The sequence below is a fragment of the Bubalus kerabau genome, chromosome 8, assembly GCF_029407905.1.
Source record: "Bubalus kerabau isolate K-KA32 ecotype Philippines breed swamp buffalo chromosome 8, PCC_UOA_SB_1v2, whole genome shotgun sequence".
In the NCBI taxonomy this organism is placed as follows: Eukaryota; Metazoa; Chordata; class Mammalia; order Artiodactyla; family Bovidae; genus Bubalus; species Bubalus kerabau.
In genome coordinates this window covers 63,951,372-63,967,811 of record NC_073631.1, presented here as the reverse complement: position 1 = coordinate 63,967,811, position 16,440 = coordinate 63,951,372, and the positions used below count along the sequence as shown (strand labels likewise).

Here is a 16,440-nt window from a genome sequence, read left to right as displayed (position 1 = left end):
TGAAAACCAGATTGAGAGACATGATGCTCATGCAAAGAAAATAACGAAAGAGAAAATGGTGCCCAGCACATGCTCTCACACGTCAGGACCACAGGGGTGGGCTTGGAACAGATGATGAGCCTTGCCTTTGGGGTGGCTCAGACTCTGTCCTCATCCTAATGAATTGTGCCCGATCATGCAAAATAAGCCTCATGTCTTGGGTGCAGGGCCAGCCACCATCATTTCATTAGCCTGGCAGGTGTTTCAGCCAGATTGCACCTGGTTGGTGGCAGGTGTGCCCCTTCTCGAGGAAGAAGGCAAACAGACTCTGCAGAAAACATTGCCCAGAATCAGATCAAGAGCCCAGAGACTTGTTGTGGTTGAGTGTTCAGATTTCACCCACAGCTAGTTTTGTGCTTTTGAAACATCCAGGTAAGAGAGGGCTTCCCAGGTGGTGCTAGTGATGAAGAATCTACCTGCCAATACAGGGGATGCCAGAGACACAGTTTCAGTCCCTGGGTCAGGAAGATCCCCTGCAGTAGGGAATGGCAACCTGCTCCAGTATTCTTGCCTGGAAAATTGAGGCAGCCCTTTTCTCCAGGCCCGCCAGTTGTAACCACATTATTGACTTCCCACCCCAACTCTTTGAAGAGGCCTCTTGACATAGACGGGGAATGGGGTGGGGACTCACTGGGCCCACATTACCTGATGCATAGGGGTCCTGGGGCCCTTAAAAGAGTATGTGGTCTGGAACATCCTGGCTGGTTGAGAAACTCCTTGGCCACCCACACTGCCACTGAGGAGGCTGGGAGAGAAAATTCCTCTGGGCAGGAGTTCTGTCCCTTCCCTTCTCTATTGGTTTTCTACCCTTGATTGGATGGAATGGATTGTTTTCTGGCAGCTGAACTCCTTGGAGTCTGTTATCTATCAGCACCTTGGCTGCTTCCTCTTAATGCAGTGCTGACCAGCTGTCCTGGATGACATCTGAAACAATGGCACTGCAGAAAAATGCTTTGCAGCTGGCGACACAGATGACCTCTGTAGGTGGCCTTGGCTCTCCCCATTAAGTAAAAGATATTTAGTTTATAATTTCTAGGTCCACTCTAAAAAATGGAACTAGATCCATTTCTGTGGCTAGTATTATGTGCTTATATATATGTATATGTATATCTATCTCTCTCTATATATATATTTATCACATTTCCAGTAATTATGATATTCTTTTTAGGGATGTCGTGTTGGGATATTGGGGAAGGTTTGTAATCACCCTTTATGAACTGAGGCTCTTGAGGCCACTCTCATTTCTCAGCACTCCTATTGCTACCCAAGCCTCTGCTGCTGTAGTTCACTCATACTTGCCCTATTTCCAGGAATTTTTCTGTATCACTCACATTCTGCAGTTTTTGAAGGCAATGATAGCAAAAGCCCAAGTAAGCTGGGTTAGTTTAAGCCAAATCAAGTAGAGTTACAATGACAAGGCTAAATTTGTCTATTTTACTTTTCTTGAATTCCTGATGCTAAAAGCTATTTTCCAATCCTGACCTTCATTCATTTAACAAGTACTTATTACCTACAAGAGTTTAAAGAATAGAGAAAGAAGCAGAGAACTATCATCATCATTAAAAAAAAAAGAAAAGAAAAAAGTCAAGCAAATATCCTAAAAGTTTTTTCAGGACAAACTTATTATGCAATTTGTTGCTGGCTTGAGCTTTTTATGAAATCACTTTGCTCATTTGGGGTAATCTCCTCCACCTTGATGTTCTGGCAGATGGGAGGTATAGTTGCCATCTGTCTTTATTTTTCTAACCCCTCCACAGGACGTTGCAAAATGGGCACCGTGGGGACACCCCACACAGCCAACTCCATTCTTTCACCCAAATGCTTGCTGTTTATTTGCCCAGACCCCCCGGGGGGAAGAAGGCTGGCGCAGGTCTCTGGCTGATGTCTACCTGCCCTTTAGCTCCTTGGAAAAGGAAAAGCAGGGCCAGGATGGAGGGACCTCTGCATGTGCAGCTTCTGCTGAAAACATGCAGTTTCAGGGATTTGGGGCTCTTGCACTAGAAGTCTTTCTGCAGGTGTTTTTTTACTCAGTATAACCGGCTTGTTCTCTGTCCCCTCCTGGGGGATAGGATCCAGAGATTGGAGGGGCACTGGCTGATCTGACCATAGGTTTTTTCTGTTCTTTGATGGGACTGGGGGCTGAAGCTCATTGCTTTACCTTTCATAAGCTCTTTGAGGTCAGGGATGGTGGCCTCTTTGCCAGTGTATCCTAGAGCCAGGCACAGAGCTCGGCACATCGTAAGTGGTCAATACATACTTTTAAAAGCACGTGCATAAAAGAAAGCAAATGAGACAAGTATGGACTGTAGAAAGAACACAGAATTTAGCAAGAGAACCTTGTTGGGCTCTCATCTTTGCTTCTCACTAACTAAGGAAGTAAGTTTCTTAATAACCTTGCTGAAACGGTTTCCTCATTTGTAAAATGGAGCAACAGCACTTGCCTCTTAGGGCTGCTGTGGGGATGAGATGATACAGAGAGCGGTGTGGCTCTTGGCTCATGGAAGGTTTTGGGGGTGTTTGCTGTTTACTGGAGAGTACCAGGTGGCTCATCACAGAGCTAACTCGGGTCCCCAGAATGTAGCCTTGGCAGACTTGGGATTCTGGGGAGAGTGGTAAACCAGCCTAGGGGCTGCCAGCAGGGCACATGAGTATCTCTGGGTTGCAGCATAGAATCTCCTGCCCTGAATTCACTTCACTGATTAGGCCTACACCTCCTTCACCATAAGAGTTCTGAGGCTCTCATGAAGGTTTCCATGAGGGCAAACACAATTTCATAATATTCAACCATGTTTTTAGCACAAGCTTAAAAAGCTCTTGGTGAGTGAAGTACAGAAAAGCGAAAGGTGGGCAGTGAGCAGGGTGGCCTGCTTTTAGTACCCCTTGGGTAGGAGTCCAGCTCTGCCATCCGTCACTAATTGGACGAGTCATGTCCCCTCTCTTGGCTTTGCTTTTCTGTTTTCCAAAATGATGGGTGGGTGGCTACTGGGGAGTTGTTTTAGATCTGATCTCACCTTTTTTTTTTTCTTTTTGGCCATGATCACAGGACAGATGGCATTCACATGTGCGGCATATTCTTAGGGGTATGCACAGACTTTGAGAAGCCTTCCAAAATGTTGTGGGGGAACGAAGGCATTCAACATTTTGAAATCACTACTGATATTAGCAGTTTAGCAAAACCACTTTTTTACTATGGGCTATGGGCACAGATAGGATTGGCTGTGAATCGTGTGTAGGTTTCTTTGCAAAGCTCTAAGTCTGTGCTATCTCAACCACACGAGTAAGTAAATCAGAAGATGAGTGAAGAAGCTGTTCTTATGGGATAGCTGTGATTTTGCTTTATTTTATTTCAAAAGTCACGCTTCTCAGTCTTGGACTTTTGGCTAGCAGCAGCGTATTTCTTGTGATGTAATTCAGAGTTGATCATGACACACCCATTTGTTGTGCAGCAGAGCAAAGAATTAATGGGATCAGATATTTTTCCGAGGGTCTTTCAGCTTTACAGATTGATTCTATTGAGTCGACATGTGTCCAGGACTTGTTAAGATAGGGAAGCAGGCTACTGTAATGGAGTGGAGATGAGGGGAAACTCAAAGAACCTTCCAAACATTTTTTAGTAACTCACCCACTGCAGACATCATTTCCAATCATGGCATATATGACAATGGCTGGATAATCCAACAGCTGGTTCCTAGATAAACTGAGAAGCCATAGATGGAATTTGAATATCGAACACTTGGAAACCTAGCTTTGGAACCAACCAACATGTGAAAGCATCTTCAAATGGCCATCCTCTGGGTAACTTTTTGCTACTTTTCTTTCATTCTAGTGTCTCCATTCCCACTTCCCCTCTTCTCTATAATCTTTAACCCACTTCTCCATTAGGAAAAGACCACATAAATACATACCTACATTTAGAGTAGGTTGAAGTCTCCAGTAGAGGGACACGCTACCATCTTTCACAATATTTGCCATCAGTAAACCCAGATCAGTTTCCTGAGGTACTTATGTCCAGATGTGTAGGGCATTATGACAGATGTGGACATAGTCAACTTTGAAAAATCAAGGGTTTCTCAAGGTTCCTATTCTGGACGCCCCAGGCCTTGCTAATGAATTTTAAGTCAAATATGAGCAAAAACTTGTTTTCTCATTCATAAAGCAGGAATAAGAAGCAGTCTTTTTTTGTCTTTTTCAGATACTTGGGCCAGACCTAAGTTTTACCCACTTTGTATACATTTTTATGACCCTTTTGAAAGAATACATGTAAATTAACCATATCCTGTGGTCACTGGCCCAAGAAGTGAAAACTTCCCAGTGTTTGGAGAGTGACTAACAAGTTATGGATGTTCAGTATAAGTGGCTACTGGATAATAACACAGAGTTTTTTTTTTATTATTAATTTTTCAGAATAGAAACCCAACCTAAAAACAACTTCTTATATCCCTCCCTTTTCCACTTACCTTTCTATAAATCTCTCCAGGTTTTGGGAGGATGCACCTGAATAGTTAAAATTGAGAAAATAATTAAAGTTAGTAAATTCAAGTCAGCACTATCAGTATGAGAATTTGACTGATTGACGGAAATCATGGAAGAACTATCATTGTATGGTCAAAGGTCATCCAAACCATCGTACTGATGGGAATGACTTCATCCTACAACTTTCTTAATGGGCCTTCTGTTTACTTGGCATTATATTAACATAATCCTAACATTTTTGGATTCACAGATTTCAAGACATTTACTGAGCGCAAATGGGTACACTTTCTAATAGATGTGAGAAAAAGTATAAATCTATCAGCAGAGACAGAAACTATCCAAAGATTAAGGAATGAGTTAGGGAATGAGAGGGACAGTAAAAAAGATTATTCAAGAACTGCACATCTCCCTGGAAATCCCCATGTAATAGCCTCCTGGTGTTCCTGCTCACTCCTGAGGCTCCTCCTGACTGGCTGGCCTGTGCAAGAGTCGGATTGTAGAGCTGATTTATTTAAGCTCCCGTAGTGACACAGATGACTTCATTCCCCTATTCTTGATACCACCAATAATGAATCTCTTATATGAAAATTGTATTCATTGAATGTTCTTTTTATTGTCAAGACTCTGCTAAACACTTATTAATTCATTTAGGCCTTAGCACCACAGTACGAGGTAGCATTGTGTGTGTGTGTGTGTGTGTGTGTGTGTGTGTGCACGCACGCATGCGCGCGTGCTCATGTGGGTGTGTGCACTTGTCTCTTGCGTCTCTTGCATTGGCAGGCAAATTCTTTACCACTGTGCCAGCTTGGAAGCCCTAGGCACAGTAGGTCTCCATTTTATAGAGGAGGAAACTGAGGCTCACTTAAAGTGACTTTCCCAACGCCACATAACTAATCATTTGGAGAGTTGCACTTCAAAGTCTGTCGCTTCTGTAAGGCTGAGCTCTGGCTCCCTGTGTGACACGGCTTCTCTAGACTGAGTTCACTGTTTCAAATAAGTTCACTGTTTCTTTGTCCATTGGCAGATAGTCTGCAGTGATTAGCGAGTAATCCTCAGGTGGGTAGTACAATTCAAGTGGCAAGGGAGATTTTCCTGTAACTTCTAGCCTTGGAAGCTTGGGGGGAAAGCCAGTGGGTTTCTTGTGGAAACAAATGGGCAAAAGGGCAGTGCTCAGCTATTAGGAACTAACTAGCCCATGTCCCCTCGAAACTGTGTGACCATGCAGGGTAGGCCTCCTTTTCCACATACAACTAGATACAAGCTATATGTGCAGCATTGATGTTCTCTTGGCTGATTCAGGAATGTTAGCATAATAAATGAACATTGCTTTATTTCCCCTCTCATTGTGGTAAAATATACAACACATAAACATAACCATTTTAATCCTTTTTGAGTGTGCAATTCAGTGACATTAAATACATTTACATTGTTATGCAACCACCATCACTATCCATTTCTAGAATTTTCCCGTCATACCAAATAGAAGCAGTCTCTGATAACACCATTCTATCTTCTGTTGGTATATATCGAACTATTCTGGGTACCTCAGATAGGTGTAATCATACCTTATTCATCTTTTTGTGTTGGACTTATTTCACTTAGCATAATGTTCTCAAAGGACCTCCATTTGTAGCCTGTGTTAGAATTTCCTTACTTAAAGACTGAATAATTTTCCATTTTTGCACATACCACATTTTGTTTATCCATTCATCTGTCAATGGGCATTCAAGTTGCTTCTACCATTTGGTTATTATGAATACGCTGCCTATGAACATCGGTGTGCAAGTACCTGTTTAGGTTCATTTAGGTTATTGAAATCATTGGACCATATGGCAATGCTACATTTAATTTATTTTAGGAATCGTCATACACTCTTTGTTTCCTTTTTGTGGTGGGGCTTCCCTGATAGCTCAGCTGGTAAAGAATCCACCTGCAATGTGGGAGACCTGGGTTCTATCTCTGGGTTGGGAAGATCCCCTGGAAAAGGCAAAGGCTACCCACTCCAGTATTCTGGCCTGGAGAGTTCCATGGACTATATAGTCCATGGGGTTGCAAAGAGTTGGACACCACTGAGCGACTCTCAGTTCAGGGTAGTATTAATATGCACACAGACATGCAAATTAAGGGTCGTCAGTTCACCTTAGCATGTAAGCATTCATTCACCCTCTCCATTTATTTGTTGAGAACCTGCCATATGCCTGACACATAGTAGGGAATTAACAGGTGAGTTGGACACAGCCTTTATACCTGAGGATTACCATCTATGGGGGCAGACACATGACTGAGCACTAGAGTAAGGTTGAGTGCAGATCCAAACCAGAAAACTCAATGTGATTTGAGCCTATTATCTCTGCTCAGAGAAGGTGCCAGGTTTTACAACACTGAGTCCTAAACATAGACCCAAAGTAGTTCTGGGTGTGAGGTTGTTCCCTTTTGCTCTCAAGAGGGAAGATAAGAAGGACAGCCACTGGGAGCCTACAGTGGCTGACTCATCTCATCAGCTGGGCCCTTCATTCAGTGCCAGCTCCAGGACTCTCAACTTCCCATTTTCAGTAAGATAATAAATCAAGAGGTGTTTAATTCTCACTCTTTGATTTTTCTCTTAATGAGAAATGAAAACTCAAGCCATGAGTGGGAAAAAAAAATAAAGGTCCAGGTCAGGGATTGTCAATAATTTCCCTCATTATCCAGAGTACAACTGGGAACTGAGGTGCAGAGTACCCACAGAGCTTGAGGAAAATGGAAATGAAAACCTGTCATGGCATGCCATATGGAGAGCCCCTCCCTGGGCCCACATCCCCTGATCTCTCTGCTGCCAAGACAAAGATGGCAGGCCAATGGCAAAGGCTTGAGGTGGGTTTAAAAGCAGCAATCACAAACATCCACCCAAGGAGAGAGGAAGTATGCATACTTCTTTACCCAAATGTTTATTTTTTTCTGGTGGGTGTTTGTAATAGGAGCAAAGAATTTTCTTTGCTCCAAAGTTGTTACACTTCCATATTTCCATTTTCTTTTGGAAATCTCAGTTTTATGGGATTATGTAATGAGTTTACAGAATTCCCATGTTACTTTCTCTTCTGAGCCCCCCTTTCCTGTAGTCCTGCTACTCTTCCACCAGCCACATCATCGTTTGGTATCTCTCTCCCTCCCAAGCTCTATTTTCTCTCTTCTCCTGTATGTAGACTTCCTCCAGACTGCTGATTTTGTTGCTGCTACTGCTACTACTATTACAGAAAATACTTAGTAAAGCAGTTGGAGCTGAAAGATGTGAGTAGAAGAGAAAGATAGCTCCTAGCCTGTGGAATGTGGCAAAACAAGAGCAGCATTCAAAGAACTGGAGATGCCCTTAAGAGGTCCCTACCTGGTCTCTACAGTGATAGATCAGAGAAATGGAAAAGTTCTGACTATGAAATAGGGACATTTAATTTATTTGTCAAGGTAGTCCAATGGAGAATCTACCTGTCATCAAGAAAGGAAAGAGCAGTGTCCTTATTGGCCACAAGTCTGACTTTTGGCTCATCTTTTTAAAATAAGGCACTGTACATTGCAAGTAAAGAAGGGTTTCCTATAATGTCAGTGTTGGTTTTCCTTTCATGAGTAAATTTCAGCTTACAGTTTCACTGATGGATCAGTGTTGACTATAGCAGCAAGTGCTTCATATTCTGGACATTCGACGGTCTCTAAATAACCTCTAATTTTTAAATTCTGTGCCTGGCCAGATACTTTTGGATTTTGTGGGAAAAGTCCAGGATGGGATGATTTGAGAAAATAGCATTGAAACATGTATGTTACCATATGTGAAATAGATGACCAGTCCAAGTTTGATGCATGAAACAGGGCACTCAAAGTCAAGCCGGTGCACTGGGGCAACCCAGAGGGATGGGATGGGGATGGAAGTGGGGGGAGGGGTTTGGGATGGGGGACATGTACACCCCTGACTGATTTATGTCAATGTGTGGCAAAAACCACCACCATTATTCTAAAGTAATTAGCTTCCAATTCAAATAAACAAAAGCAAAAGATCTAGTTCTTATATGAGAACCTGTAAAAAAGGACTGTAAGGTGCATTTTACAACCTCCACTATACAGTTTTTTTGTCAGATAGTTCCAACATTTTGGCATTGACATCTGTTAGTTTTCTTTTCCCCTGCAAGTTGAGATTTTTCTGGTTCCTTATGTGCTGAGTAATTTTGGATTTTATCATTGGCATCTTGGATATTAAAAGACTCTGAGCCTTGTACTTTTGTCTTATTAGGCAATCCATTCAGATTCAGGAGGCAAGTTCTACCAGCCTTCTGGGAGGTTATGATTTCAATGTCCATTCCCCTGTCAAAGCCTCTGTAGAGTTATTCTGATTAGTCTCAGGTCTGTGCCACTGAGTGGGACCTAGACAGCAGTCTATGTTGAAGTTGAGTTCTCAGAGTCTTTGGTATGCAATTAAGGATCAGATCTGTGCATGTTTAGCTCAAGATTAAGCCCAGGAGTTCATACACTACTTTATGAGGTTGCTTTCCCAAGTTCCTCCCACTCTAGAAGCTCCTTGGTCCTTTCTGGTTCCTTGGGCTCCCCTCCATCGTCCTAAAGCCCCAGTTTCCACTCCCCTACTCTCATGTACACTTCTCACAGGTTAACTCATTATAGGATCTCATAATAAGAGGACAGAGTGAGAAAATGAGCGATGGGGGATTTACCTTACCCTTCTGGGAGCACAGCTCTTGTCATTAGAGATGTCCCTGGTGGTGGCTCAGATGGTAAAGAATCTGCCTGCAGTGCAGGAGATGTGGGTTTGATCCCTGGGTTGAGAAGATCCTCTGGAGAAGGGAATGGCAACCCACTCCAGTATTCTTGTCTGGAGAATTCCATGGACAGAGGATCCTGTTGGGCTATAGTCCATGGGGTCGAGTCGGATACAACTGAGTGACTAATACCCCCACACCAAGAATTCTAGGCACCTCCTCACTGCTGCCCCGACACTGAGAAGAAACTCCCTTCCCACTTCTAGAGTGAGCGCTAGAGAGCTTCTTCTAACTCCATCAGTTCGTGCCACTCTTCACTTCTGGATTTGGGGCAGTACTGGGTCTAGTTTGGAAGACATCAGAGGACAACAAAATGCCAGCACCACTTCTGGTTTGGCTGTACTCCTGATTCTGGTTTTCTTCTTCTGTTTACTTTCCCAGACTCCTCCAACATCTTTTCCATAGATTCTGTCTAGGTTTTATGGCTGCATTTCTTGGGACAGACAGGGTAGAGTGTGCTTACTCCATTATACCTGGAACCAGAAACCTGAATGCATTATAAAGAGTATAAATAGTTCATGAAAAATGTGGTGTCATACAGTGACCTAAAATTAATTTAATAATGTCATTTAACTTTAATTAAATTTTAAATAATGCAGATTTTGCTTATAAATTTAGGAAGCATTTTGAAGAGCACAATTCGTATAATCTAGTTTAAAAAAATCAGCCATGAGAAATTTAAATTCTTTCTTGTCTCTAAAAGTGTTGCTTGTAATAAGCAGAAATATTCAAACTAATACATTGACCTCCAACTCAAAATAGTAGGTACTTAATAATTGTTTGTTGTGACAGTTTCTGATGGTGTTTCTACTACTGAAAATGCTTTAAAATTCACAAGTGTGGTTCTGAATTTCTGTGACAAACTAGATAAATGATTCCCCAAAACATGTATTTTTAGAAGAATATAATAACCTCCCCAGAGTGGATCTAATCTACCTGCTAGTCTCAAAACTTGACATAGCTTCACAAGTATCCTTCAGCTATGCTAAACTTCTCTCTCCTTTTTCCCCAAAGATACTTTGCCCTTGGAGCATGTATGCACCGAGTCACCATCTCCCCATGGTTTTTGGATTTCTATTTTTTTTCTGCAAGGCTCTCTGCTCAAATGTATCTTCTCTGAAGATTTCCTCTCCTCCAGGCAGAGCTAAGTGGCTCCCACCTTCAGAAGGCCTCAACCTTCCTCTCTTTTAGTGTCATTTTCTAAGAACCATAATTGTTTCCATCTTGTCTCTCTTTTCTGGTTACTTATGGTCTCCTTAAAGATGGGCACTTTGTCTTGTTCACCTTTCTGTTTCTAGCACCTATTGCAATATTGGAGAGGAAACAGAGAGAGTGGTGGGGCAAAATCCAATGGAGCGTGAGAGGGAGGGAAGTAAAAGAGAAGAGAAGACCAGTGGTAAAAGGCACAGCCCAAGATACTTTGAAACTGCCAAAAAATCCAGCAAGTTCATTTCAGCTATCAACACAAGTAGCAGTGAACTTTCCCTATAATGGCCTTTATCTTGAGCCCTAAACCAAAGGGATTGATTGAAAAGAGACCCCTTGCCATGGACAGTTACATATAAAAGTGTAATATATGCTTCTGAATCTGTCCTCTGCAGGTGTGCTGATTCAAGAAGTACAGAATGAAAATCCTGACCTAACAGAAGAATCTCAAGCATACGCTCATCACTCTTCATATTATAATTGTTGTCAGTTACGCTGCCCTGCTATGATGTGTTGCATGGGACAAGCAGAAGCCAGAAAGGGCTGTGTAGATAAATCCTAAGAAATAGTCCCACTGGAATCACAATATCTCCATTCTTTAATGATTCTTTGAAATTCCAGAAAGTATTAAAAATTGGAATGATGTCCTCTAATAAAAGGAGGGAAATGTATCCCTCTATATGACATATGTAACACTAAAATAGAAACTTTTGAAATCACTCTTTCAAAAGTTTCTATTATAGTTAAGTGCTGTATCTTGGAAGTATTTTTGGTCTTTGAGAGAAATAACAAGTTTTGATGCCTGCAGTCCTCCTATAGTATATCTGTGTGCATTTGCCTTTTAGATCAAGCATCTCAAAAAATCTTTGTTTGTTGTTGCGATCACACTAGATCATAGCTCCCAAACAGAAATGTCCTAGTTGTTTTGTTGTAAATAATTTCTGTTGTTTCCTCTCAACATCTTGGGTTGAGACCAAATATTCCACCCAGTGGATGGGTTCATCAAATATTTACTGAGGGCCTATTTCTGTTTGGCAAAGGTGACTTCTTTGCTTCTTCCAATACTCTGTGGCTTTAAAAAATTGTCTTAAAATTTTCACTTTGAAATGATTTATAAAAAGTTGAAATAATTTCCATAAGTTAGAATACTAAACAAAAAGTTGCAAAAATAGAACAAAGGATTTGCACATACCCTTTCATCCAGATTCCCTAAATGTGAAATGTGAGCATATTTCATAACCATAGTGCAGTGATGGAAATCAGGAAATTCACATTGGTCCCATACTATTGTCTACTCTACAGACCTCATTCAAATTTCACTAATTGCCCCACTGATGACCAGGGCCAGCATCTAATTCAGAATTACATGTTGTATTTACTCTCATGTTTGTCTTTTTTTTTTTTTTTCAAATGTCTGTTTCGCCTCCTTTAATCTGGGCTGATTCCTTAGTCTTTCTTTGTCCTTCACAACCTTGACACTTTTGAAGGGTGCTGGCCAATTATTTTATACAATATCCTTCATTTGGGGGTTGTCCTATGTTTCTTCATGATTTAATTCAGATTATAACTAAATACTACCGTAGCAGTTGCTCATTTAAAGTACAAAACCTTTTTTCTTCCAATACAGAGATTTGGGGGAGGGGCTGGGAGGGTATGTAAATAATAAGCCCTTGTATATATAATTGAATTCAGCTAAGGCTGAATTAATACTTCATTTGTAGTTTTTCTCTTAATCCTTCTTTTACTTTTTTCTTGTCTCTATCCCTTTCTGAGAGGACCACTTTTGATAAAGAAAGCTGACACAGAATGCTGGGTCAAGGTATCTAATTCTGACATTCACCTGGCCTCCAAGGCAGGTATTGGTGTCCCAGCAAGTAAGATGGTGGCTTTAGAGTCTAGAATTCAAAAGCAGGACAGTATGGCCTGGTGGGGGCCTGAACAGACATGCTGGTGTGCCCCGTAGGATACAAGCAGTTTTCAGCTCTAACAAGCTAATGGATTGTGGGCAAGTTACTTCTCCCCACTCCCTTTCACTCTGATTCTGCTCCAAGCCCTCCTCCTTGGAGAGGAGTCTACCTTAGAATTGCATCCTTACCCCATCGCTACCCAGCTTTCTCTTCTCCTCCCCACTTCACCCATTCAGCCTCCCTAAGACATTATCCTGTAGATGGTCTGAATGTGAATTCCACATGCAGCCCTGAATTTTGCCCCCCTGTTTTAGTTTCTCCAGGGTCTGTCAGATTCTCTCCTATTCTCCATATGGTTTAACTAAATGCTAAACAGGTGAACCATCAAGATGAATTCTCTTTTTTTTGGAGGTGTGGGGGCTGGGTGCTGGGTAGAGAAGCCAAGAAGTTCAAGATCGAATCTGGTTTGTGGGAAGGGGTTTGAGGTTGGGTTGGGTAGATGAGTCTGCAAACACATGCACTTTGGCAAATGTTAACACTCTCCACTTTTCATATCTATATGTTTGCAGTCAGTCCCTTGTGCCCCACTCTCCCACTGAGTGGGTTAGCATATGTGTACACAGAGAGAGGCAATTTCTCACTGTATGGATGGGCCCTTCAAGAAGACACACTCCAGCACTTTTGACTTTCTGAAAACAAAACAACCCCAAACAGGTGTTTACACCAGCTTTGCTAAACTTGCAAAAATAAAATGAAGGAGGTTGCTGGCAGAAAAAGACATTCTATTTCAAGCTAGTAAAGTCCCATTTGCAAACTGTAAAGAGATCCTCAGTGCAACCTCTAAGCCTGTCAGATGCCCTCCTCGGCAGGCTGTGGCCATGGAGATTTAGGGCTGGGATTTGCTTGTTTCTTAAAGCAGAAGAGTCTTGTTTATTTTGGAAGGCGATGCCTTATGAATTTTTATTTACTTTAAAATACATACTGATATTGAATACCATGTTAACATTTGTTTTTCTTCTACCCTTTATTTTAGATGGAGTGTAATCTTGTCACTCAGAGTTTTTGCCCACCATGGAGGTATTCAGTTTGGCAAAAGATTATTGTGTGTGTGCTTTTCCTCTCTTCAAAGGTTAAATGTAACCCCTGAGAGTTATTAGTTTAAAAAAAGCATGTTGGGTTGACAGGTACCTCCTACATGCAGCAGAGTCTGACCTCAGGGTTGCGGGTACATGTCCTCAGTGTCAGAGGAGGAAGCCAGACTTGAAGCAAATGACTCAGCTATAAGCGAGGAGATGCAGCCACAGAGGCAGGGACAAAGGGCTTCAGTGAGGGTTGAATAAAAGCTAGTACTTTTTTTTTTTTAATCATACAATCATTTTTAGATGAGTTTTTTTCCCTTTATTTTTGCTTTTTATTTGTTGGCTGCACCGTACAGCATGTGGGGTCTTAGTCCCTTGATCAGGCATTGAACCTTCGACCCTGCATTGGAAGCACAGAGTTTTAACCACAGGACCATCAGGGAAGTTCCCAAAGCTAGTATTTATTCAGTCCTCCCTGAGCACCAGGCCTGAGTCCCAGTGATGAGGTCCCAAAAACTAGAACATGCAGCATGGGTGTAGAAGGTGGTTTTGGGGTTCATGTTTGCTGTGTCCACCTTCCCAACTGAATACTGACTGGCATCCATGCTTAGAGCTCTAGTCTCTGATGGGTGATCATCACTGGAGAGAAGGTGAAACCCCTCATCTGCGTCTGCTCCTTCCATGTTCTAGACCTTCCAGCTCAACCAGCCAAGGCTTGTTCTCCAGCCCCTTCCAGCCACAGCTTCCATCTCTTGCCCCACCCATCTCAGTGCAGGGGTCCTCCACTGCCTCACCCTCAGCACTTTCTTTCTTGCCTTAACCCTGCCCTTGCCTGCTGTCTCCTCCAGCCTCTCTAGGGGAGCCCCAACCCTGCTCCCCAGGCTGTATCCACCTTCCATTCCCCAGGGCTCCCTCTGCAGTCCCCTCATTTCTCCTCTACCCTTCATCCCAGCTCCTCTCTGTCAGTCTTAGACCTGCTATCTATCAGTTTCCATCACTTCCCACTCCTATCCCTAGCCCGAATTTTTCCTCCCAGAGGAAGCTCCCTTCTTTCTGCCAGATTCTTCCTGTGGGGCCGGCTGCCCCTCACCCATCTCCATTACCTTCCTGCTTGCCACTGTTTCCATGGGCCAGGAAACTCAATGCTAGATGCCCCTCATTTTGCCCTTGAACTCTGAAAGCCTTTCTGTCATGAACATGTGTCTTTTAAATTTACTTTTGTTTTTTCAAATCTACTTACTTCATAAAAAATGTTATATTGAAAAAGTGACTGAGTTTTAAAAATGCTGAGTAAATAATAGGCCAGATGATGAAGTTAGCAACAACAATGAATGATCAAGAAGCAATGTATTTCTCATTCAACCTTACCACAGCCTAGTGAAGTTCAAGTGTGGACTGCTATCTCCCCACTTTGCAAAGGGAGCCTCATGTGGGTTTTGTGATGAATTCCTTCATGTCACATGACATAGTTTAAGGAATTGGCTTTACTGGGGAAAGGGCAAACTTACAAGGTTTGTCCCCTGAACTTCATCATCCTACTGAATTTAGGTGCAGCCTTTCCCCCAGGAGGAAGGGGTGAAGAATCCCACTGGAGCTGGCTTGTTGTCTAGGCAACCAAGAATGAGAACCTGGCGTCACCTTTGGCAATTGTGCTCATCGAACCGTGATCCCCATTTTATAGATGCAGAAACAGACCAGAGAAATTTAATAATTTGTCCAAGTCACACACCAGTTCCAGCGCCTAAATTAAAAAACCAGTCTGCTATTTTTTACACAAAGGAAAAAGATTCTATGAAGCAACAAGGAGGGGAAGACCTCTGCTCTCTGTTCTCTGGGCTTTACTTTGCATCTCTGAGAAGTAAGGTGCTGTTCTGTGAGGACCCAGACCACTCTATGGTGTTTTGACCCTACACTGACCCCCACCCTACTCCCATGCTGTTTTGGGAGCTGTAAGGGGTGCTGCAACCCCTCCCCTTTGATGATTGTAAAGAAGGCTTAGCAGGAATCTTGGTGTGCCTAACCCCCAATGCCAGAGAATGGGTACCCAAATTAAGATGACTTCAACAGTTTACATTTAAAAATGCCGTATAATTGCTGACAATGGTTCATGGTAGAGGTATCTATAGAAAATTTTAAGATCTTGTATGTAAACATCAAAAGGAAAATAGGAGCTGTTTCTTTGATTCTCACTATGCAATTTTTAAGAAATGCTTTCGTATTTCATTCAACTCTTTCTTTCCTTTTTCCTCTTTCTCTCTCACTGGTTCTGAAAAATAAGTGTATCCATAAGTATGCAGGCTGTAGAAAGCTGACTTTTTCTATATCTAATAAAAACCTTGGGGAGTAATTGAAATAACCTGGCTCCGGTAGTCAGGTTACATGCTGCATAATATCAAAGGAAAAATACATAGTGAGGAAAGCAGCAGAAAACAGGAAGAGGAGCTGGAGAATAAAGCCAGAACATTAAATAATGAGTAACTATGAGAAACTTAAAAAAAATTTTTTTTTAAATTACATCCTTAGAAAAATAGTCAAGAAGCATTTTCAAAGAAGTTATACTAGACAGAGTGTATGCTCTGTGTATTTCTAAGGATTGTGAATTTAAAGAAAAGAAAGGAAATACCACCACCCCACCCCACCCCCGCCCGCATCCTGCAACTCCACCCCAGCATCTATTCATTAGATAAAAGTCTGACAGAAGCCATGGGTTTCAATCAAATTTTGACACGCATGTTTTTTCATGATTAGGCTCTCCTCCCATATCCTTTCTCTCTTTTTATCTCCACAATCTGAATTTTAAAGAAATGCTGTCAAGACAGTGTACCACAAAAGAAGAGATGTCGACTATAAATTGTACCAAGTACTTTTCAGAGAATTTTACTTTGGTCTTTTTGATTTTACAAAAGATGGCTGCATTCATTGTGGGTACAAAGTGATGTG

At 42.0% G+C, this 16,440-nt stretch overlaps 1 protein-coding gene and 1 long non-coding RNA gene across 2 annotated transcripts in view; one reads left to right on the top strand and one right to left on the bottom strand.

Moving 5' to 3' along the window:
* The window catches only part of AOAH (acyloxyacyl hydrolase), a 184,338-nt gene that overhangs the window by 35,100 nt on the left and 132,798 nt on the right, over nucleotides 1-16,440 (bottom strand). The window contains exons 14-15 of the mRNA XM_055590397.1: nucleotides 4,497-4,533; nucleotides 3,662-3,736 (exon numbers count right to left, since the gene is read on the bottom strand). Coding sequence (XP_055446372.1) covers nucleotides 3,662-3,736; nucleotides 4,497-4,533 — 112 coding nt within the window. The remainder of the gene's footprint in view (nucleotides 1-3,661; nucleotides 3,737-4,496; nucleotides 4,534-16,440) is intronic.
* On the top strand, nucleotides 198-11,987 carry LOC129659213 (uncharacterized). Its single transcript, XR_008717893.1, has 3 exons — nucleotides 198-411; nucleotides 881-1,019; nucleotides 10,910-11,987. It is a non-coding gene; the product is annotated as an uncharacterized LOC129659213 (long non-coding RNA).